The sequence below is a fragment of the Heliconius melpomene genome, chromosome 13 (assembly GCF_056956725.1).
Source record: "Heliconius melpomene rosina isolate 202511_hmr_F chromosome 13, ASM5695672v1, whole genome shotgun sequence".
Classification (NCBI taxonomy): domain Eukaryota; kingdom Metazoa; phylum Arthropoda; class Insecta; order Lepidoptera; family Nymphalidae; genus Heliconius; species Heliconius melpomene.
In genome coordinates this window covers 13,296,787-13,321,791 of record NC_140401.1, presented here as the reverse complement: position 1 = coordinate 13,321,791, position 25,005 = coordinate 13,296,787, and the positions used below count along the sequence as shown (strand labels likewise).

General features: G+C 30.2%; 3 protein-coding genes across 3 annotated transcripts in view; 2 read left to right on the top strand and 1 right to left on the bottom strand.

The window, feature by feature from the left end:
* Positions 1–10: 10 nt before the first annotated feature.
* On the top strand, positions 11–2,769 carry RpS16 (ribosomal protein S16). Its single transcript, XM_085195696.1, has 5 exons — positions 11–112; positions 205–249; positions 757–888; positions 1,692–1,806; positions 2,578–2,769. Exons 1-5 carry the CDS (start codon positions 95–97, stop codon positions 2,721–2,723), a joined length of 456 nt encoding a protein of 151 aa, XP_085051822.1. The 5' UTR covers positions 11–94; the 3' UTR covers positions 2,724–2,769.
* Positions 2,770–5,095: 2,326 nt separating this feature from the next.
* Positions 5,096–25,005, bottom strand: part of LOC146533041 (myosin light chain kinase, smooth muscle-like) — a 31,017-nt gene continuing 11,107 nt past the window's right edge. The window contains exons 2-8 of the mRNA XM_085195695.1: positions 23,323–23,366; positions 18,913–19,003; positions 17,977–18,180; positions 8,326–8,467; positions 7,718–7,917; positions 7,455–7,607; positions 5,096–6,869 (exon numbers count right to left, since the gene is read on the bottom strand). Coding sequence (XP_085051821.1) covers positions 5,699–6,869; positions 7,455–7,607; positions 7,718–7,917; positions 8,326–8,467; positions 17,977–18,180; positions 18,913–19,003; positions 23,323–23,356 — 1,995 coding nt within the window. The 5' untranslated portion in view covers positions 23,357–23,366 and the 3' untranslated portion in view covers positions 5,096–5,698. The remainder of the gene's footprint in view (positions 6,870–7,454; positions 7,608–7,717; positions 7,918–8,325; positions 8,468–17,976; positions 18,181–18,912; positions 19,004–23,322; positions 23,367–25,005) is intronic.
* On the top strand, positions 14,866–24,590 carry LOC146533042 (uncharacterized). Its single transcript, XM_085195697.1, has 3 exons — positions 14,866–15,055; positions 15,557–15,701; positions 22,343–24,590. The coding sequence occupies exons 1-3, from the start codon at positions 15,052–15,054 to the stop codon at positions 22,542–22,544; spliced, it is 351 nt and encodes a 116-aa protein (XP_085051823.1). The 5' UTR covers positions 14,866–15,051; the 3' UTR covers positions 22,545–24,590.

Genomic DNA, 25,005 nt, shown 5'->3' with positions numbered 1-25,005 from the left:
TTATATATTTATTGTGAGTGAAGAATAAAAATAGTCTGTGCAAATTAACGGATATTTTATACTCTGTCACAGATTTCATTCTTTCTCTGTCAAAATGGCTGCCGCGCAAGAGGTGCGTGCTGCTTTTAATTATTATAAGTTATATTTTTCATTGATTTTTTAAATTATATTTTATATAATGAATCGTATTTTTGGTGTTTACAGGCGAGACGCGAACCAGTGCACGCCGTCCAAGTATTCGGACGCAAGGTAAGTTTGTGATCTTAACATCCACGTGTTGGTTGCGATTCTTTCCATATAAAACTTTATTCGGCTTGATTCAATTACTTCAGCTATAAAACAGCTTATTTATTGATTATAATTTAAGATTTACTAGTTCAATCGCATATTTTACAACTACAAGCTCTTTCCTGCCTTGGCTGTTGTAACCTATAAGATACCTATTGTATCTACTATGGGAAAGAAGAACACGATTTTTATTGTACCAGCTATTCAAGAAATCCATTTCTTGTTTAGTCTAAATAAAAATAACAATTGATTTTGTATTGCAATTTAAACACCGCTATTGTCTATACTTAACCTCATCTGTATATATTGGTATGCATATATTATATTTTTATGGGACTGTAGCTCTTATATTAAAAAAAATAACATTTTTTTTAATATTATAACAAAGACATGTGTTATTTTATCATAACTGAGGCATATATAAGTTTAATATTTTTTAAACACTTATAAGATATATTGTTGTTTTAGAAAACTGCCACTGCAGTAGCATACTGCAAACGCGGTCATGGAGTGCTTCGTGTAAACGGACGTCCTTTGGATCTAGTGGAGCCCCGTCTCCTCCAATATAAACTGCAAGAACCTATTCTCTTGCTTGGAAAGGTAAACATTTTATATATTACTAAAATATTTTTTTAACTCTTGTTGCCTTGCAAAATTATGAATTTTATTGAGTTTATTGTTATAATGCTAAACAATATATTTCTGAATGAATTCTGCTTGCTGCACCCATATCATTTTCATTAAGTCCATTGTAATATGCTCATTAGTTCTTTGATTTTTCACATATTATTGTATTATTTAGAACATGTCTTGTTGACTAACCAAGCAGTAGACCAATAGTTTATTCATATTTAACACTACCAACAGCAATACTACTAATTACTAGTGTCTTGTGTTTGACTATGATGCTGCACTGCCCGTGTATACTACAATAAAATTGTTAGTGTATTAATTAATACATTATTAATAACAATTCTAACTATTACCCTAATTATTCCTTTCAATTAATAATATAATAAGTCAAGGTGAATATGCAATTTTTTAAAACATCAATATCAGCTGTAGGTATGTAAAAATATAAATAATTTCAAATTTTAATTATACTTATAATAGTTTTGTTTACATATTTTTGCATAAACAAAATGCATGAATGAGTCAATTTAAAATGTTCTATTTTTTCCTTTATTTTTTTTTGGATAACTTGTATTTTTTAGTATTTGCACTTCGGCTTGGTTTATAAATGTTGTTGAAATGATGAATAACACTTATTCCGAACCTGAGCATCTTAGGATGTGAAGTCAAAATACATTCTGATTCATTACATTAATTTTATTATTAATATATTTTATTTATATTCATAACTTGTGAATTAACAATTTGTCTTTATTATTTTCGGTTTTTAGGAAAGGTTCTCCGATGTTGACATCCGTGTGACAGTCAAGGGAGGTGGTCACGTAGCTCAGGTGTACGCTATCAGACAGGCCATTTCTAAGGCTCTTATTGCCTTTTATCAAAAATGTAAGTATACAATATTTGTATTATAATAAACTCAACTTGCATATAACAAAGCTTCCAGATAGTTACTGAAAATAAATATTTTAGAATATCTTGAACTTATAAACAAGAGTATAGTGCAGTTTTTACAAGCCTTCTATTTTGAAAAGGTATTAATTTTAAAAGTGAAAAAGTTTGAATTTGTACCTTTTTGTGACTTGAATTCTTGTTATGTTCATATTTTTGTTTTCAAAAAATGTATATATTAAGTGTGAAATTGAAACAACTATTTAAAATAATAGATATCATTTATTGAAAAGTTATAGTAATAACTATTCGTAAATGGTATTAAGAACCCTTTCTTTCCAAAGCTGTCTTGCCCCATGTAAGTCAGTCATTTCAGAGAAAGGAGATCAATCTGTGACATTACCAAACGGCAAGTGTCATTAATAACTTGCTTGTTTGAAGTGTACACTACATATAAATAAGTATTAACAGTCTTTCTTACATAGTAGTGTGGTTACTTCTAAAATGGTTCCCTATGCACTAGTCTAATTTCGAGACAAGTGTATAATAGTGTGATTAATTTATCTACTGGGGTGGAGAAATGAAAATTTAATCCACATTTATTCCATTTACTATTATTATTTATATGTTGTCAACTGCCTACCCCCACTCCCACATGTAATTTTAATTTTTGACAGTGTCAAAGTAAACCTTAATTTAAATTAAACCATAACTAATTAGTAATTGCAAATATACTGTAATTAATTTTACTTCTTTATTCTATTACAGTTGTAGATGAAGCATCAAAGAAGGAAATTAAGGACATCCTTGTCCAATACGACAGGAGTTTGTTAGTAGCGGACCCACGTCGCTGCGAGCCCAAGAAGTTTGGAGGTCCAGGTGCTCGTGCCAGATACCAGAAATCTTACCGTTAATACATTCACATATGCTATATACATAATAAAAAAAGTATAAAAAATATATTTTGTTTTTTTTTTCCTAATTTTATTTTGGAACAAATTTTAATTGAAAATCCTAAGAATTAAGATAACAAATCTGATGTTTAATATATCTCCCATTTTGCAATTAAATTTAAATGCAGACTAAAAATAATAATTGAAGACCAGTTGTGGTGTAGAGGCACAAAGTGTGACTGGTTGTCGGTTTTTGTTTAAATATACATTTACATTTCGCTCTGAAAGCGAGACGTTGAGTTATATACACAATGCCTCCAGAATTCGCTGGAAAGTGGGGAATGGATTGTGTTAACACGTTTCCTCTACCTACCCTGTTGCGTGTGGGATACGGCGTGAACCTAAAAAACTAAACATCTAATATTCAAAAATTTCAACAACAAATTTTAGATTTACGGACCATAATTTTATGTGATAACATATAAGAAAATATTTATGAATATTTTTATGAATTGAATTATTGTCACGGAATTATCATTATTTTGCATCATTAAAAAAGGAATTATTTGAAAATGTGCTATGTAACTACAAGAATTGGATTTTGTGACAACAAATTGATTCTATAAGGGTTCCATTTTTTAACTTTATTCGAAGTACAGAACTTTTACGATTACTTACGATTTAAGAAAGGTGTGTGTAAATAGTAGAAAAAATACAAATATATATTATTATTTATTTATTCCCATTCAAAACACTCTTCCCACTGTCTTAGTGGGTCATAGGAATCATACACTCAATTAAAATTAAATGCAATGTAGATAAAACTTTCACATATTAGTCATATTAAAATAATCAACAACCCCATTTACATATAGTTAATATAAATTGTATAAGTATATCTAATTATTACTTAAACAACATTATAAAGAGACTCAATAAAACTTACGTCACTATATATTTTTAAGTTAGTGGTGTTTTTTGTTTTTTTTTGTAAAAGAAAAGTTTCGTAAGTGAGAATTAGTGAGAAAACAAATTTGTAATCTACTAAGTTATTGATTTTCCTACAACTTACATTTTTTCTTAGGTAGAAGTGAACCTAGTGTTAACACACTCCGTGGACATTGAGTGATGAAAGGTGGAGCTAAACGGCGCGTTTTGCCTTGTTACCAGAGCGAGGAAATTAAAAATATTCATTGCTCTGAGTGGGAATCAAACCCACAACCACATGCACACGCGGTTGTGCCACTGCGCCGGGCCTTATTTGTAACTATCGTAATAATGAAATAAAAAATAATTAACAGAATGTATTGTATTAGTTTGTAAATGTCTTTTAAAACTTAATATACTTAATGAAATATATATACTTGGGACCGGAGACAATTTTTTTGATGATAAGTGTGTCCAAAATATAGGAGGGTAGGCAAAAAAAATATATTATTGAGATTTAGTCTCTGAGAATGGAACTATTTGCCCAAAAAGTCTAATAAATAACCTATTAATATTATTATTACGTTACTGTTACCTTACAATAGAAAAGTGATGGCATTCAGACATAATAGTCAATTAACAAAAATTTATTGAATATCTAATGGTCCAACAAAATATAAAAAAAACACAAATATTATTAACAAATGATGTAACAAATATAGCCAGATCGTAATTGAGATTATTATTAGTAAAAACAATGGCTAAACTAAATTAAAATAAGAAAAAAGTCCATCTTATATAGACTCTTATAGCCTCAGATTTATCTTATTTCGAGAATTGGTATACCACAAGGAGTATTCCATGTTATTATTATACTACAATAAAATTAAATCTAGCATCCTATTTAAATAATTATTAATGCGAATAATTGCTTATGTCCAGTATTCCGATTTTTAATTATTGCAAAATCCTAAGAAGTTCGTTTTAAGTTAGATATTTTTAAATTTTACAGTGAGCGCGAAAAATACAACAGTTAACAGATAAAACATAAAAATGTTGTAAACAAGGCAACAGGACAGATAATATAAGCGATTGAATAAAAAAAACTATTTTTCAATCTTCTCATCATGGACGTCTTCAAATTTGGCGCCCATACGCCGCAGAGCGATGACGGCAGCCACCGCTTTTGCCCATCGTTTTTTTATAACATACCTTTTCAGTTTGGCTTTTGTGACGTGCAATTCTGTGCATAATGCCGATTGTATCAGCCAAGGATGAATCAACGTAGCTGAAGCTGTCAAACGGTCCCTAAAGAAATAAGTGAATAAAAATAATATCAGGTATATATTAGATTTTATAGTTTAATTGTTTAATAAATAGTCTAATTTCTGTACTTTATTTTTAATATAGTAAGTAGACTGTTATATTAAACATACGTAAATGATTTTTTAAAATAAAACAATCAATTTCATAAAGCCTTATATTTTAACAACATACGCATCATATAACAATAAATTATAAATAAAATTAATACAATAGACTTAAGTACGTATAAGGAACAATACGCCTGGGTATATATTCAAAATATGTATACGTATTTACAAAAAGTATAAAATTATGCGCTATTGTCAATGTAATTTCAAGTGTATCTCAGTCTTGTCTGCAAGTGAATTTCACACAGAGCTTTGAGTATGAAGACTAGATTCGTATAAAATTGTCATTTTACTGTCATTTATTTAGAAAACCTAAATATACTATACATGCCCTACTTTGGTAACCTACCATTCATTCAGAAAGATCAACTTTGTCGGTCGAATCTTTATTAAAAATGAGATCTAAATGAGTTGTCATTAATAAGAAATAGAGCTTCACATATTTATTTTTTAAGTAGCATAATTTTTTATGCTTTACTTAATAATTGTATCACGCTTAATTTTTTTTAAAGCATATATATAATTGTTGTATCGTATTATGTATATTATTACTATACTTGTTGAAATTACATTAAGTTTATCTTTCTGAACCACAATGTCATGGCACATAGTCCCTGTGTTTATTTATTTCACACATCACTTAGAACTTGTAATGGTCGTAGTTTTTTTCTGCACCTTTTCATCTGACGACTGCCTTTTAAAGAAGGCATGTAGACTTGACATAGAATTTTGTGCCAATTGATTTGACTGTGACCATTCTAAAGATATCGATTGATGTCTGCCGTTGTTAGAAGTACCTCCAGCAGTCCTTTCACCTTCTCTATCCTCATTTTCACCCCATTTTTCTAGAAGATGCAGAAGTAAATCTTTCGTTCTGTGAGCATTATTTTCATCGCCTCGTCTGTAAGGTAACTGCCTTTCATTTTCGAAACCGTTTACTAATTTATCTATTTTATCACGTCTTCGATCAAATTCTTCAAAAAACGTATTGCGTCTCTCTATTGGTTGGTCTGGTACATCGCGGCTTGTGGTTGTCACTCGTTTTGATCGTGTTGATTTTACCCAAGGCATTTTACTTGTCATCGGCTTTTGTGGTTCCCTCTCGGTTAGAAATGATGAATTTACTCTATGTGCAGATTTGGACGTAAATATTTTTTTCTCGCTGCTACTTACATTTCCATTGCTCATTGTTTTTGTATTCGTCATAGTAGTTTCAGATTTGAAGCCGTTTGGTAATTTTATTTCATCTTTAGTAAAAGTTTTAAATTCTGAAGCGTTTTTATCAATTTCTTTCATACTGTTATTGTTTGTTAAATCAGTGTTAATCGTAGACAACATAAAGAGGTGATCTGATAATTTCTTTATTTCTTCAGCTAAGTTTTTTCTTACAAATATATCCTGTTTTTTATGCATAAAACAACTGCTATCTGAAGCTCGTCTTTCAACAGGATTATATTTCGTAGAATGTGTGGGATCTCGTAAAGGTGGTGGTTCCAAGTCGTCTTCATCAAACACCATATCTGGAGAACTGCTCAAAGAACTTCTGGGTGAAGGCGAACAACCACCGATAGAAGATCGTTCACAATTACCATTAGCGAGACAAAGTATTTCTTGAGCTTGAATGTCGAATACATATGGGGAATTGGGATGCTCGCTCCATCTTTCAACGAATAGCCGCAAGTTGTCTTTCGCAACATCTAATTCATGTTTAGGCGAAACGGGTGGTTGTCGTGGTTTTTCGGGCTTAATTGGTTTTCTTTTGATGAGCCACTGATGCCGTAAACACTCCGTAGCACTCGGGCGCGACCTGCGACAAAGACCCTTGTTACTATCAACCCCAACACCTTATTGTGCATATGGAGATCAAATAATGGACTTGGTAATTATAGCAAAGATAGCAATACAATGTCTAAAAGCTAGGGATGTGCAGGGAAGGGTATGTATAAATTAATCTACACGAAAGTATCTATCTTAGTATCTATTATTACGCTAATAGTAAGAAGTTAGTATATTCTAGAGTTTAATCTAAAGTTACTTTACATTATTGTTAAATAAATGCAGTCTATAAAAAATGTAAGAGTTAGTGATTGGGTTTTTCAGTGTTGGATGAGAATTAAGTAACAAAGGGTCTTTATCGATAGGCTGACACTACGCAGCATTGATTAGAAAACAAATGAATTAGTGAAATATAATTGAAAAACTCATCTTTGGGATGTATTATTTTCAATTCGCGAGCTTGAAAATAAATGAACCCGACATCACAGGGGTATTGGACGCCTATTACTAGATCATCCAAATCTACAAATGTACTCGAATATATTACACTCAACTACATACTTTGGAACACTGACTACCAATTAAACGTACATTTAATTATTATGTGACAACTTACTCTTTGTCTTTTACAAGAAGCTTTCTTATAAAATCTTTGGCGTCTTCAGAAATTTCATTGAACGCCTCATCATCAAAGTCATATTTGGCGATTGTCACGTTCGCCATTGTTTCTATATCCGTTTCGCCCATAAATGGAGATAAGCCTGATAATCTGAAAATTAGGCATTATTAGTGCATTCATTATCAGTGCAAAATTAACGTATTACAATTACAAGATAAAATAATTTATTTATTCGGTTTTAAATATTTATTGATACTTACAAAACGTAACATATAACGCCAATAGACCACATGTCTGTGCCATATCCGATCTGGTCGAAGTTGACGACTTCTGGTGCAACAAACTCTGGTGTACCAAACAATACTTGCAACTTCTTTTCAGGATCGTAGAAACGAGCTAGGCCAAAGTCAATTATTTTTATCCGGTTTCCTGCCTTAGTTAGACACAAAATATTTTCTGGCTGTAAATAGAAACAAAATTATTAATTAAAATTACCTATTTATAATTTTTTTCATGTATATAATTAGAGTTCTTAGCAATTTTCATTTATATGAACGAGTGGGTGTACAAACAGATGATTCCAAATAAAACAATGTATGTATTCATTTTAACAAATGACAGAAATAAAAACGTTCGCAGCATTATAAACAATAATGGCGACGTAGCGGTAGACAATCATAAAACTCCCGCGCATGCTTTTCCGCCATACTGATTAACGACTTGGATCATTCCCAAAAAAATGATCCGAATGCTTTCAGGCGAAGGAGACTAATGTTTTATTATATTATATGTACACTGTTTAAATACATATAAGATATTTAGTAATTTGTTATTTATTGGACATTACAATATAAGAATAATTTTATACCTTCATATCAAGATGTAGAACATTCTGTCTATGCACAAACTCAATCCCTTCACATATTTGCCGCATAAACACGGTGCAGGCTCGCTCAGTGAGCACGAAGTCCTCGTCGATGACACGTTCAAATAGCTCGCCGCCTGTAATCCTGAAAAAATATTTTTCTTGTCATTTAAATGTAATAACCAAACGCATAAAAGTGTTTTATATTCAGTATTTTTTATTATTATGAGCCCATCGCCATTCGGGAGATTTAATTATTATTAATTAATATTTGGATTCCTTCGCTCTGGTATAAAGGCAAAAGCGCGGCGTTAAGTTCCGCCACTCAATACACAAGTATTTGAAAATTTGGGGGAAAGGAGTCCTACCCTGCTATATACGGAATACAGCGTAAAGCTGGAAAAAAATCTTACAGTAAATTCAGTTCAAGGACGTTCACTATATAAGTCATGTTTACTGAAATAACACTGGAAATGTTAAAATAACCTAAATCTTTTATAAAAAGAATATAATATTGTGAATAACTGTGAATTTGATTTTTTGCCAACAGTTGAAAATAGAAGCCAAATTTTATGGATTTAAATAGTATATGCATGAAAATAAATGTCAACATTGTATGATATACGGTAAATATTAATTTACCATTTACCACGGTATAATTTATGGCCATAACTTAAATACATTGCCTCTTGAGCAACTTAGTACGTGATCAGCGAAATATTTACAATCGCTTTAGCCAGAAAGATCAATCAATGTCATTACATGTACTTTGATATATATACTCACCTTAAAAAATATATTAAAGTATAGAATCGTTACATTTTAAAGTGTTTAGGAGGTCAAATGATGTCATACCAAACTTTACTTAACCTTAACCCATTTTCGTTTCGCAGAAAAATCTTCCAATATAATCGTCATCAAGATTACAATTTTTAAAATTGCTTACAATAATTGGCAGTACTAAAAGAGATTAATAAATAAATATTTTTTTTATTTATAAAAAATAAATTGACAAATATTATTTTTATAATAACATAGATATTTTATTTTGTTTGTTATATGTCATTTAGATCTTTCCTTACTTATTTCAGTCAAATTTTCAGTTATTTATGTCACAACTGTAGCCGGTTTTTTCATAAGTGTTGTTTTTTCAATTTATGATTAAAATATTTATGCAAAAAAGACGTAAAAGGTTCACAATCAGCTGTGTAAATTTACATTAATAAATTTATTTCAATTACAGGTAGTTTATAGTTTGCATTTTTAATTATAAATATCAATAATTATCTTGTAAGATTTTGTAGTAGGTACTTACAGTAATCGATAAAACGTGACTAACTTAGGTAAATATATATTATAATGTGGCATTTCCGGTTTTATATTGTTTCTATATAAGCGTGATAGTTCTCTAACGAATTCCATTATTCAAATAGATTTCTTTTTAAGAGTATAATATAAAATAAATAACATACATATATCTTTATAATAATTATGGTGATACTGGATGCTTGTCAGTTAAATATGTTAAACCTATTTTACAATACAGTTCAAGTGCATTGTAAATAGCTGTATTATGACTTATAGGGTAGGGCTGACACTTTCTCGAATGATTAATAAATTTAGAAAAAAACTGCTCTTTCTATTTAAATGTCATAGATTAAATAATATAATATAGTCATGTTTAAATAACCGAAAACATTTATCGGTAATTTAAAATTATTTATATAACATAATATATTCATCGTACCTAATTGAGATGTTAAAATTTATCGTTTTTAACTTTAAGTTGGAACCTGTGTTTATGTCATTGGTCTGTTTCATAATACGTTAACATTGTAATTTGCATCGCGATGGCGTCGCGTGATGCATTGCATGTGTAATCGTGTCAGTGTTGTTTGTAAGGAATAAGGTCGTACAACGTATTTTTATCCTTTTCACAATCTTTTTGGAATAATTCTACATTAATTGATTGGTTCAGGGCCTTGATTCAATTGTTGCGAAGAATGAACAAAGAAAATCCATTAATTATAACGTTGCTACGGTAGTAGAGTTTCGGACCTCTATCTACGAACTGTATCTATAAGATATATTTTTTTTAATTTATCTTTTTTACTGTATTTAGATTTAATTTTTATTTTTAAATTTCTTGTAGTTATCACACATTAGGCAGTTTATCACCTAGACTAGAGTATTAACTATGGGTTTGGTTAATGTATTAACATTCCATTATTTAGTTTCCTCTCATTTTATAGAGTATCAAAACCTAATGTCCTGCATTATGTTACCAGGTCGGGGAATTAAAAATAATTTAGATATGAAATAGTGTGGTGATTGAACTCACGTTCGTTGCCTACAGTAAATTTCTAACTGCTGCGCACGACGCACTTACCCTTATTTTATACGAACGTCAAATCAATACAAATCAAAATAAAACAACAAGGCTCTATTCTTATCGTGTAGAAATAAAAACAATAACTCTTACTTTTATCCTATATTATTTATTTGTAACGTCAACAGCCCTTGTATAAAGTTATATTATAGGATGTATCGACAGGATGGCGTCGCGCCAAGTATGCGCCGTAAGCCCGTAACAGCGACGCGGTTTGACGCCACGGCTGTTATACTCGTAATAGTTCGTAGCTGTTAGTTTGAAACGTACAATTCATATTGTTATATTTTTTAGCTTAAATATAATTATAATTGTAATTTAATGGTATTTTATAAAAGAAGACAAAAGTACATACATTTTTTTTTATTTTATCAAAAGTTTGGTATAATATAGTTTAAGATTGGTACCATATTGGTTTTTAAGTCCCGTAAGTGAAACAAATAATTCGGTAAAATTTATTTCCGTTATTTTTATTACTATATTATTTATATAAGTAATGGTAATAGTTTTTTTTATGTTTTTCAATTTACAATCCTAAAATTTATAATAAAACTTAATTTTATTATTTATGTAATTTTGTTTAATAATATCCATATTATAATTTATTATTCTCAAAAAAAAAAAAACATTAATAGTGTGTAACTATCTTTATACTAACAGGCAGACGTCTCCAACTAAGGAAGCACTCGAGTGTAGTCCGTTTACATCGTTTACATCGGATTATAGTGATTAATTGATATGTAAACAGTGTCCGTATTAATACTTACAATAATTCTCTGTCAGAGTTATTGGGGCTATTAGGAACTCGTCTAACGGTAGTACGTTGCATAAATAAACCTTTTAATCTTCTATTGTAATAAATTCTATACTTTCTAATTTCCTCTAAAGTTTTATGTCGTTTTTAATCGCATACTGTATTGCGTTAATGGATAAAATTCAATGCTGGGAATGCCTTTAAAAATTGGTAATAGAGCGTTCATTTTGGAAATTAATCTCTTCCTTCAGTTTTTAGATCGGAAAATTATACTTGTATAGTAGCTAAAATATATATAAAAAATACAGATAGTTTTAATTCCTATTTCAGGTAAATATTATGTTTAAAATATATTTTTAATAAAGTCTGGTTAGGCAAAGTATGCCGCAGGGAATGTAACAATAGATAGAGTACCTCTATAAACCTGTAAAATTCTTTAATAGACTACACTAGTTTCACTGAATTTATAATAGAGTTTTTATTGAGAGAAAATATGTTTGTTAATTTAATCTCATAACTGCCTAAAATAAAAGCTCCTAGTATTAGGGAATTTATTTGATATCCATAATCCAAGTTAACTAAAGATCGACACTAATATTTGACCTTTCAATGTCAACGAGAAAGTTTTAATTATATAGATAACGTAGGTCATCGATAATGCGGTTGATATGTACACGCTGGCCGCGATGATAAGAAACCAGGTGGTAAATTGGTACTGTTGATAAATTAGAATCACAAGATCGAATACTTTGTCGTATCCGTTGTAAGTTAATATACCGCAAATCCTTTTCCAAATTTTTCTTTACTATTAATTTAATGTCAATTACATTCTAATTAGTGTTTCTGTGGACAAGTGCTAAGTAGTAATTAAATACAAAAAGAGATTAAAATGCACAACGACTCTCCTGCTTTTTATATAAAACATGTTTACCTACAGCAAAATTGACTTTTTTTTGCGAGTCTACTTTGCAATAAATTGACATTATATATAATTTTATTAATGAGATCCAATAATTTTCAATTAATAGTTTTTAATTAAAACTTAATTGATGATTAGTACCTCTTAAAAGTAAATAAATGCGTTTTAAATAGACACAAAGTTCCATACGGCGGTTAACCGCACTGTAAGGAAACCATCACGTGTTTATTTAACTGTAGGTATGACTGTCCGTGTCACTTTCGACCTGACTGTGACTCAGCCTTGCAATATATGTATGAGGAATGTGAAATTCCAAAATTACCAAATTTCTTTCGCCCTCAATAAGTAAAACGATATTTCATCATTTAGATCACAATTGCTGCTTTTTTTAGGTTCACTCTGCTTTTTAGGTTCATTCCGTCTATAGCAGAGTAGGCAGAGGGAACTTAGCGTCAAGACTCTCCTCTCTCCATTTTCCGCCGCGCTTTGCCTTGTTACGAAATAATTTTGAATCCACAACATGTTATATCTATATATATAAAATCGAAAGGTCACTCACTTATCACGAAATCTCAGAAACTACAAGTGCTAGGAATCTCAAATTTTGCATAGGAGTTACTTATAGGACGTAGATGCTCGCTAAGACGGGAATTTTCAATATTCGACTTCTAAGGGGTTGTTTTTGGGGTCGAGTTTGTATGAAACTTTTACTACAAATTCTAGGAGTCTCAAATTTGGCATAGACGTCACTAGGACGTAGTCATGAAGACAGAAATTAATAATAACATAGTTCACGCGGGTGTAACCACGAGCGGGCCGCTAGTTCTCCATAAACTCCTGTTCCTTAGTGGTTATTTATTCATATAAAATGTAACTAAACATACCTAGATAATTAATCTACTGCCAAACTAAAATGTGATAGTAAATTGAACCTTCATAATAAAAGTGAGAATTCTATAATTAATTTGTTGAAAGCCGCAGCACCTGATGCTGGCTGTCATCAGCTGACCTAATTACCGCACTTGTGTTACCGTGGCTCTATTTTTGGCATTTGAAGCTATGTTATTAAAATTATAATTAAAATTTAGATATTTAATGCCTTTACAGTAAAATCGGGATAAATATATGACTACCTAATTTATTTTTAGCTTCACGCTTTGTCCCGTTATAGTATGGTAGGCAGAGGGAACCCAGGCTCAAAAACATCCACAAAATGATTAAATTCAAATTACAATAAGTTTATTTTTATATAGTACCTACCTATAAGTATATTTGTATAAGGGAAATTTGAATTAAGATTGTGTCGTACCCAGGAAAGCAATACGAACTATGCATTATACAAGTCGTGAAATTACGAAGTCAATTTATACAATTTTGATAAGAAACCTGTTGGTATTTTTATCGTCCTTAAGCGAAGCAGTGTTTCTGAAATGTTTACGTAAGAGTATAGAAATGGAGAGTGATATATAGAGGGAGAAGTATATTTATAATCGATTGAAAATAATTGCAATTTGTGAAATAAAATTCTTATCTACAGTTTGGAGGTTTAATCAAGAAGGCCGACGTCAAGATTAATGCTAAGAAGAAAGAGAAGATTGGAAGTTTAATCAATGAATTCCCAAACGTTTTTTTGTAACACTATTTAATTTAATATTTTATATTTTATAGTCTTCCAACTTGGTTTAACTATTCTCTACATTTGAAGTAATGTTTACATGATAGTGACAAATTATTATCAAATTATGGTTGTATTTTACATATTACTTATATAAATTTTAACTTAAGACTGATACTTATATTTATTTTACATTTTTGCGTTTAAATAAAGATTAATGTCATTGATTAAACATTTTATGGTTACATTGTAATAAATGACAAATTTTTACTTGTATTGTGTTGACATCACGCCAGTTTTTTACGGGAAAATAAATAAAACAAAATACAAAGCGAATATACGAGTTACACCTATATGTTACACCGAGAACTCGATGACAGAAGATGCTACGTAACTATAATAAACATCTTGGCAATATATTCTTTTGTTTTACATAACCATTTCGAATTTTATGTTAAGTTATCGATTTTATTATAGATTAGTGTGAATCCGACTAAAAGTTTATACTAGTATATTTATCAAATATAATTTGGTTTGCTTTGCTAATCGAGATCTTTCAATGGAAAGAATATGGACAAAGAGATAAATCGTAATTATTATTTTAATAATTAATAATTTCATTTTCGAAGGGAGAGTTCCTCATTAGGGATAGAATTTTCAGGGCAAATTTTCTAGGGTGGGCACTTACCATCCGGTTCCCCCTATTTCTACACCCATGCATAAATAATAAAAAAAACTAAAAAAAAAACAATTACATTTGTTATCTCCATTTCTTTCAATTATTTAGTACTATTTTATAAATTTCTATAATACATAATTATATTTATAAGGATTCATTAAGTAAGTGCGTCACACACCCACGTCGCATCTGGCTGTGACGTGTCCAGCATACAACATGGAAGGGACGATTGTCGATTATATCTTCGTAGTGTAGTAACGGATTTAGAATTACAATTGTTGGTAACGTTTTGCGGACATCTTTATTGCATCAGGTGGATTTTTCAACGAACTTGTGTGGATATCATTAATATTCATTTGAATTTTCCAAAAGTATGAGTAAGTAATTGAAATGTTATTGTTTTTAATGGATATAGTGATGGTTGTGGATCAACCACAAAAAAATATTATATCTGTAGATTGAATAAAAATACTATGAAATATATTATGTATAAGTAGTTTTTACGTAAAGTCCAGATAAACAAGTCTTAACACTAGGTTCCCTCTACCTACCCTGCTGTGTGCGGGATACAGCGTGAAGTTGATTTTTTTACTAAGAATAAGTAATTACTTGTCCAATCTGTTATCTGTTATTGTTGGGTTTACTGATATTTAAGCGCCAAAAAATCGATAACAAGTATATGAAGTTACAAATTCTTTAGATGTTCTATATCCTGGAACACCCATAGCCATTTAAGTAGAAACAAAAGCATTCATAATCAAACGTGTTTATTTTCATTTTTTTGGGAAAACACGATTAGCTAGCGTTTCCTGCCAGTTAACATTCTAGTAAACAAAGCCATAGATAGTTATATAGTTGTATATTGTAATCTATTTCAGTATCTAGATCAACAAGGCGGTTCAAGTCGAGTATTCGGTTAACCGGGGGCAGCAGTCCGGAATACTTTGCACCAAATCCAGCCGTAACCTACGTCAATGCTCAATTAACAAACAAAACTGTGTACGTACGCCAGCGCGTGTCAGGGTAAGTTTCCATTGCTTTAGCGGAAAGGTCAATAGCAAATATTGTATGAATGTATTTTTTTAACCGAGTTCTGTAAGAAAAGTAGGTTATCATTTCGACTGTATTTTTTTAAATTATTTAATGTTTTACAGGAAAAGATAAAATTGTATAAATATTTTCATATAACTAAAAATATTCTTAGATTTATTTGTTTTCTCAAGTGCTTATATTCGAAGAGAAACCTTAAGTAACAACCATATGAAATTTCAACTAAAATAGACGAATATATGAAAAATAACGTAATTATTTTTATAGCAATACTGTATTTTTTTCAAAAACAATCTATCTAAAAGAGAATTATTATTGTTAGAGTTACAACGTACTTCGTAATACTATAAACGTCTCATACACTACTAAGCCCTTGTACAATGCATTCAATAAATTATTTTGAACACTCGTTTACACAAAATTCAATGGAGAACCAGCCCAGAGTGAGTCAGAACTGAAGCATTTCTATAGTCCTACTGAATGGACGAACAGTTTTAGCTTGCGCGAAACACTAATTGGGATGCGCCGGCGCAGGTGATCCGCAACTCCCACATTCTGAATAATTACTACAAACATAATTCACATGACATTGGCATGAGTATACCATTTATTTTATATCGCACCTTAAATAGATCTTTACGAGTACATACAGTACTGCCAAGGCGAAATAGTAGGTATTGTGCTACTCGTGTTATTGTTGGAAATTATTTGTGATGCCATTTTACATGACTGCCTTTAGTAAAAGTTGTTTTTTTATTTTTTTAGTTCATTTGTTTGATTTTTAAGGCTTTGTTGGCTGTGTACAATAGGATGGCGAACTGCTATAGTATATTCTAGATTTCAGTATTTTATTTTCATTAGTCATCATGACATTCCATTTCTTATTACAAAAAACCTTATAAGCGCGGCAATTTCTCTCAAAGTCACTGATAATAAAATATAAATACAAAAATCTTTTTCGTCATAATTTATTAAACGAATTGTGAATACGTAGAGACTTAAATGAAACATTTTTATGACGTTTAAAAAAGTAATTAAAAAAAGGATGTTAACAATTAAAATTCATATCCTGTCAAGATATACTTACGTACATACAAGAAATATAATTATAAACAGTATATAGAATGTTAAAATGAAATTATAAAAATAAAGAAGAACAACATTAGTGCAAGTGCGCACCTAAATTTGTTTCACTTTGAACGTAAACGAGTTGGCGTGGTGTAAACACAGCTAATTGTTTCATTCACAAAATAAATCTAAATGCGCATCTTCCAAGATTTCGTAGTAATAATAATTCATGATTCTCGAACGGGTGACCTAAGATGGTAAACGGAACGGAACGGAAACGTAGAATTGAATACTTGGCTTCTATTCTACAATATTCTATTCATGTGATATGTAAAACGAAAATACTGTTTCAAGAATTACATTATTACGTGTCCCACTCGTGACTAAGAGTGTTTTAATATGGCAGCATCGATAAACGATTAAATTAATATAGCGGCAAAACTCAAATGTTTGTAGTCTTTTTAACCTCCCGGCTATATGAAAAATGTTTAGATATTTAACAATAAGTTTACTTTTAATAATTGTTATAATAGAATATATTAAAATGTTATTTAATTTTCTATTTTGACATAATTATGTATAAGTAGCTCCATTATTGGGTTGTAGAGAAGTCTTTTCCATATTATAATATATCGTACCTAATATAATATTATACGGAAAAAAAACTACATCTTACTTTAAAAATTAATTTATCTTTGAATAAATAGATGAAATATTTTTTCTAAATTTAGAATTTAAATAACACAACTTTTATTTACATAAATACGTAAAAATTTCCTAGTAGGCTCTATAAAATATACCGACAAAGGACTCCTATCACAACACCGTATACCTAATCGTTTCTTTGACATTTAAATGGTAAAATGTTTTTATTTCTAATTTCAATTTCAATGCAATGAATATTCCTAATGAATGGTATCACAACCGTTGGCTTCTTACAAGTGGACATATAAATTGCCTTCTCTACTTTAAGTCTGCCGACAATCTTGAATATTATATGGTTTTATGTTAATATTACATAGAGAGAGGAGCGAGAGAGAGAGCTACGTTTACGTAAAGTTTTTTGTTTTTTTTTTGTGAAATGTTTTAGAAGGTTGTTTGTATCTAAATAATATAATCGTCATCATACTGAAGGTCATTTGTGTCAGAAGATATTTTAATAAAATAAATAACTACTTACAATTCTAAAACGACGCACATATATTTCCCCCAATCGTAGGAATCGTAAAGTTGGATCAGCCTCGGGTGTCTTAGTCTTCTCATCACCTCGACTTCACGTTCCACGTTCCTCCTTTCGTCTCTCCGGTTGACGGAAACCAGCTTAGCTGCTAGCTCCAATCCGGTGCTTTTCTCTCGGCATAGATATACAGTGCCGAATTTACCGCTGTTGATAATTTTGGTTTTATTTAAAGTGCATTTGAATATTTTTATATTATTATAATTATGGGTATATTATTATAATTATTAAAATAACTTTAGGTATGCGGCGTGTTGGAGGAAAATTGACAAAGAGAATATCTCTCTGTAAATGTTTTTTGGTTCTTGTTTCTAAATAAAAATATGTTTCCCACACATAGCAAGGTAGGCATAGGGAACCTAGGAAACTAGTGTTAAGATATTCAGTTTACATTAAGACACCTCCATTTTCTACTTTTCGCAAATTTTTCATCTTAACGACATGCTTTGCCTCGTTACTCGTGGAAATGAGAATATAAACTATTTAATTCTTCTAAATGTATAAAGTAATGTTCTTTCTAAACTATCCAAAACTAACAATTTTATTAAATATCTTCGATATTGAGACTTAGGAATGGCAGCATAAAATGAAACAATAATCACAATTAGTCATAGTCTACAGTTAAAACACGCGTTGGTCGGTTCATAAGTGTGTAATAAAAACACTCACGGAGCTATTGACATCGCTAGGCCATATTGAACACTAAGTACTAGGTAGTACAGTACGGTTGACGAGTCGCGGCAACCCTGAAGCTAGCTTTTGGATATATTTTCTTCCCAGGTGCACAATCCAACTAAGTTCAGTAAGCTTTACTTGGCAGTGGCCACGGCTGGTCGACCGTACGGTAAATAATAGGTAACAAATGACCATGTGACTCACCGGCCGATCTCCGATAGCATATCGAAGAAGTCGTTAACATCTGTATTCCTTTTGATTGTGACATCTCTGTACGGAAATGGCGGTTCTATCTCTGGAATATAAAATATTTGTATTAAATATTATTTATTATATAAATAAAATATTTTTTGGTAAAAATATATATTAATATATTTCGTTAAAATTCGGTAGATAAGAAAAGGCAAAACTTAGAGGGAGAGAGAGGTAGAGATAAGTGATAAATGACTCTATTCATTTCTTTCATTTATAAAGCTTTTAATAAAAAATGTGATTTCAACAACAATATCCATGTTGAGGAATTTAAAGGTGTGTTAATACTTGTTTGGATTTGTTCTGGTTGAACTACGTATACAGAGTGTAACACGCGTAACCATCTGTAAAATATACCTATAATCCTACCAATTAATAATTACAAATTATTAAAAATTATATATTTTTTTTCAGGTTAATTAATATAAATTATGTTACCAAATAACGATATGCATAATTGTATATATGTACATTAATTAATTACCTTTGATTTAAAAAATAAACACGTACGATAAATGTAATATTATATTATAGTTGATACACTTGAACTTTAATCTTTTAAATTTAATTAATATATACATTCGTTTTCGTGTAATTACAATCATATCTACATTACTATATATCTACTCAATAAAAACATGTAATAATTGTTTCTATCTACATTATCTTTGTTATCACTATCACGTGACCTGCATATAGCAGGGTGGACCTCTCTTAACTCTCCGCCAGAATTCGAGATGGTTAATGTCGAATGGCGGGGCTCAACGCCGCCCTTTCTCTTACTAGAGCAGAAAAAAAAACATACTCCCAATTGAAACGAACACACAACCACTTAGCTACAGTCGGATTGACCTAATGCATTACGAAGGTCTCGCCTGTTATTTGAAGTTGATAAATAACATTTTCTAATTATTCTTTGTACAATATGTAGATTATCAAAACTTTAAAGAAGTTATCATTACCAGAAATTTCAAATAAGAAAATTTATCATTGTAACACAATGTAAATTCACAGAAATTGTTATCAGATTTACTTTCAAGTTTCAAATCTTGCTTCCTCTTAATATTTGAGGGAGGGAGGATGTTAGATAACATCTGGGCTTCCTCAGTGGTAATCGTATGAATACGTCCCAGCGACACCGAAGATGAAAGCGTAGATGCACGATAAGCCAACATCCGACCACTTTTTGCGTCAATTGACATTTAAAAGTTAATTAAGATATTTGAAGCACTTGAAACTAGATGATCGTATTTTAGAAAGTGAGATTTTGGATGTGTTTTCACTTAGAGTGAAGGTTATTTTGGCGTTTGCCCAAGAATTTTGTTAATATTTAAAATTCATCGTTCCAAAATTTTAATGTTTAGTCTTGGATGGGATGACCGGCGCGCGCGCAGCATTGTACTGTACCCCTCTTTGATTTTTTTGATTGGTAAATATACTAACTATTATTCAGTTCATTTTTAGTCTTATTCCATAATATTTATGCGATGTCTTCAATTGTTAGAGAAATTTGGAAACAATCGTCTTGTTTAAAATTTGGAAACTTTTTCCTTTATATGTATTAAAAGATTATCACTTAGATATCTAGCATTATTTAAAATGCCTACATAAATATTTAAAGTCATATATGTTATTTGTCTTATTTGTCAATGAATCATCGTTGTAAGAGCGACCGAATGAAAAGTTAATAGCCTCGTATTTAGGATTCATGATGCATGTTCTATACACTTGCGAGCATTGTTCGTATTTTAATAGATGCCATTGTTTCTTTGGCAAAAACTTGGACTTTTAATTTTAGTTGGGATTATTTAAAAATATATCTAAGGTTAAGGTAAATTGTTTTACCAAATAATTATATGCATAATTGTATAGAAATTAATCAATTGTCTTTGATTTAAAAAAATACATACATTAAATGTTATGTTATCTCCAAAAATGCCTGGACAATGCGTGTAGTATGAAATACAGAATATAATTAATTATTTATCTTATCTAGCTCGTTAACTATTTTTGGGTTTCATCATGACAATGAAAAGGTTAGACTAAATAGACTGACTAATTACTGTTATTTCTAACTTACCCATGATAATTGTATGACCTTGATATGATAACAAAAAATACTTTTTAGGACATATTATAAACGTAAATGTTCTTCTTCATTACTCTGCTCTACACAAATACATAAAAAACATATAAAATTTGGATTAGTTTATATACATATGTCTGGCCTGGAGCCTCATCCCTCCAATTGAAGCTTAACCAGAAGCTCGACAAATTAGTTCAGTTATCGCGTTCAGTTATATAATATTAGTATAGATAGTATAAATAAGGATTTAATTTTTTTAATCTAAAAATAAAAAATATTTAAAACTAAAGACACAAAGAAGCAACGAGTGCATATTTTAACCTTCAATCAAGTAAATTCCGTTTTGAATATTTGAAAGTGTTCGAAACACTTGTATAAATAAGAGCATCATTAATTTTAAAGGTTATTTTAGACTGGTAGGTTTAATCAGCATATTTTGCATTTTAATCATTTACAGTTATGAACGGAATTTTATTGTAATTTTTTATACAAATATTGGAAGCTTACCGGAATCGATTTTGTTCTTATTAACGCATCGTATTTCGCAGTATGAGCAGTAAGAACATATTTACAATTTCGTTTTGAATGAACCCAGTGTTATTCTTCGCGTAAGACTTTCGTGGCGCATTAAGACAGCGTTTGATTGTTTTGTTATGGGTTCGACTCCTACCGGGGGGAATTAATTATTTTCATTTCTCTGTTCTTGTAAACCACACTTGGTGTGGAGTTTCGCAACTTAACCCTCTAAGATTCAAATTTTGGATAAAAGTGAGCGGAAGGTTTTCATTTTTATCTCATGAAACCGACAAAAATGAAAATATTTTTTATCAAAAGGAAAATAATTTTCCAGCGAACGACAATTGAGACCATTACTTCTTAGTACCGAGTACGGTCAGATACTTCCCAAGTGAAATATAAAAACTTTTTTTATAATAGTAACCTCATCCTGTAGAATTTAAATATACTATAAATCGTACGATATTCTTGGCATGTCTTTGTCAGTTCAGTTTGTATTTTGTTTTGTAATCTAGTAATGTCGCAAAATGCGTCACCCACGATCTATTTGTCGCAAGATGAATGGGTTGTGCCCCATACATAATTATACCACGTAGGAATGGCGGACATGACGTAACATCGTCATTATTGAAAATAAATGATTCTTTTAGAAGAGCCGCCGTTGGAATATGTCCAAAATTAACAATTTTTACAACAGCCAAAAAAAGGTACTTGGCGTATTTTTTAAATATTTTTTTTAAGATGTTGTGTTTGTTAGAAAAACGTATTATCTTTTTTCAGGAAAGAAGAATGCCTGAAGAGTCTTGGGCGAAATCTTCTACTCCCGATTCCGAACTCTAAAAGGAGAATGGGCAGACCGAAACGGAGATGGCGAGACGAGCTGGACGATTACAAACCTGACTGGTGCTCAATAGTGCGAAATAGGCCAGAGTGGAAGAAGTGGAGGGAGGTCTTTGCCCAACAATGGGACAGTACAGGCTAGGGGAAAAAAAAGAAAAAAGGAAATCTTGAGAATGTCTGTAAAAATTATTGTATGAACCCTTTTTCGTTATTAAAATAAATCACAACAACCAACCTATGTCTAAAATTCTAAATGAAACATGTATTTATGTCATATAATATATAAAAAATTGTTTTTTTTTAATTTTATCGGGCAAAAAAATTATCAGTTATTTTATTAATATTGAATCGATCACTTGTTCGTTCATTAACTTTCTTTTTTTAAGTTGCAAATGATACGCACTTGTTTGTACTACAGTTGCTTTTAAATTTAATATTTGATTTTAAATTTCTTAACACTTAATAGTTATAAGCTATAAGATAGAATAGTTTAATGATTAAAATATTATGGCTTAAAAGCTTCCCATGCCAAAAACGTGCCAATTAAGGCGGTGTAAAATATTTTTTCTAGAATCTTCTTTTTCATAAATCTTTCTAATTCTTAATAAAATAGACAATCTTTTTCTGGTTAGCAGACGAATAGTTCGGGAGACATGTCACAGTAACGACCCGTCTGAACGATCTCAAGCGTTCATCTGCCGAGTCTAAAATAAAGACGAATTCCGATCTTCTGCCAAAAATCGAGTGTTTTTGTTTATTTTATTAGAGCCAATTGCTTTACAACGCGACAAGCACGTTCTCCTTTTATATTAATGATGAAAATAATTGTTTTTCTTATCACAAATAAGTTATTTTGTTTGTATACAAGAAAAATAAGCGAATTCATCGTCTTGAAAGTATAAAGAGAAGTCATAGCTTACCTCCGACAGGATCTGTTTCATCAACGTGGATCATATCGTATGATCTGCAACAAATAGAATTGAATTAGTTATTATCATGGTGAAGACTTCTTGGTTCAGTTTATTTTGCTCCCGTGACAGACTATAATGATATGGAGAACAAAAAGATATAGAGTATGTACTTGTAAATATAATTAGTGGTTCGAAGTTCTATACAAACTGGATAAAGATTTAGATTATGATTTCGTAAAAACTAACTTTTACAAATACATATTAATATAACCATGTGCTTACAGCTACTCGTTTGCATATGCCCAACCACAGTTGAAATCGGCAGTAAAATTAAAACATTATTAAGAAATTTCAACCAATATAAAATATACTATAAATTCATAAATAAACCGAATACGACTAATTAATAATAATAACGCAAGCACTGATAAATTTTATGAATGGTTATTATTAATACGGATATGTGCCAATGTAGGTATATTGGAAACTCGAAAACACGCGGTGACTCATCGCTTACGAAAATAATCTTCCTAAGACCATGTAATATTCCGTCGATGTCACGTTCAATTAGTTTACGTGTTTATAAACACTGTGACAGACCGCATGTACAATGGTGTAATACTTTTGCATTCACCTTAAAAGGAAAAACAGAAATAAACATAATATAAATAAAATTCATTTGGAAATTTAAGCCTTAGTAGCTTTTATTTATTTTCAATTGTATGGAATGGATTTTTGATAAATTGGCTTTAAGATACAATCAAATTGATTCGACATCCACAGAATATAAATGCAAACATTATAAACGAAAATTATCAGTATATTTATAACAGGTAGAGCTCAATTAACAACGCCTATGGTTTTATTGTTTTTAACTGTTTTTATTTTTATTTTTGCTTATATTATAATATATTATACTAAGCTTCATTTTATTATACCCATTTTCAATTATCTATTATTATAGAAGAGATATTAATTTTATAATCATTTGTATAATCTGTAACTACTGTCTGTTTTGTTAATAAAGAAAAAAACAACAACTAAACTCAAAACAGAAATAGTTTATTAATATTTAAATACTAAAATAAATAAAAATGATAATGTAATATTTCAAGGACACGCTTTGTTTATCCATGTTACAGGTTTTCAAGTTTATTATTTATATAATTAGCTCTCAAGTAGGTCAGCTATTCGGGTGTGCGACGTGTTGATATTATTCCTGCGGCGACTCTACAAATATTCATTGTGAAATGAATAAATATGTTTCGAAACAATAATTTAATTTTCTTTTATAAGTGTGACATATATTCTGGTGATAATATATTTCGATTTTTGTTAAAAAAATATTGTCCATATAATTTATTTACCAGTTATCAGTAAGATTTTTGTTAATGAATTTAAAGCATTTTGACATGTTGGTATATGGAAATGACAAGACAATTTTTAAATTGTCTTTTTTAGAAAAATATTGTTTAGCTTTTTGTGGAAAAAGAACTAAATGGAATATATTTGTCGACCCAAGTAGTTTAGTTATATATATATATATATATATGTACTTGCTGTCACTGTTTTAAAAGACACGTTACACTTCCAAATGTATTTGCAAATACATAATATATTAAAACGCAATAGTAAACGATGTTTCAAACGGTTCCGGCATTTTACGATCCGTAAACTGTAAAACGGGACAAG

Coding starts and splice junctions, on each gene's coding strand:
- RpS16 (XM_085195696.1), top strand. Junction 250..756: donor TCCAAGTATTCGGACGCAAG/GTAAGTTTGTGA, acceptor TTGTTGTTTTAG/AAAACTGCCACTGCAGTAGC. Junction 889..1,691: donor CTATTCTCTTGCTTGGAAAG/GTAAACATTTTA, acceptor TTCGGTTTTTAG/GAAAGGTTCTCCGATGTTGA.
- LOC146533042 (XM_085195697.1), top strand. Junction 15,702..22,342: donor GTACGCCAGCGCGTGTCAGG/GTAAGTTTCCAT, acceptor ATCTTTTTTCAG/GAAAGAAGAATGCCTGAAGA.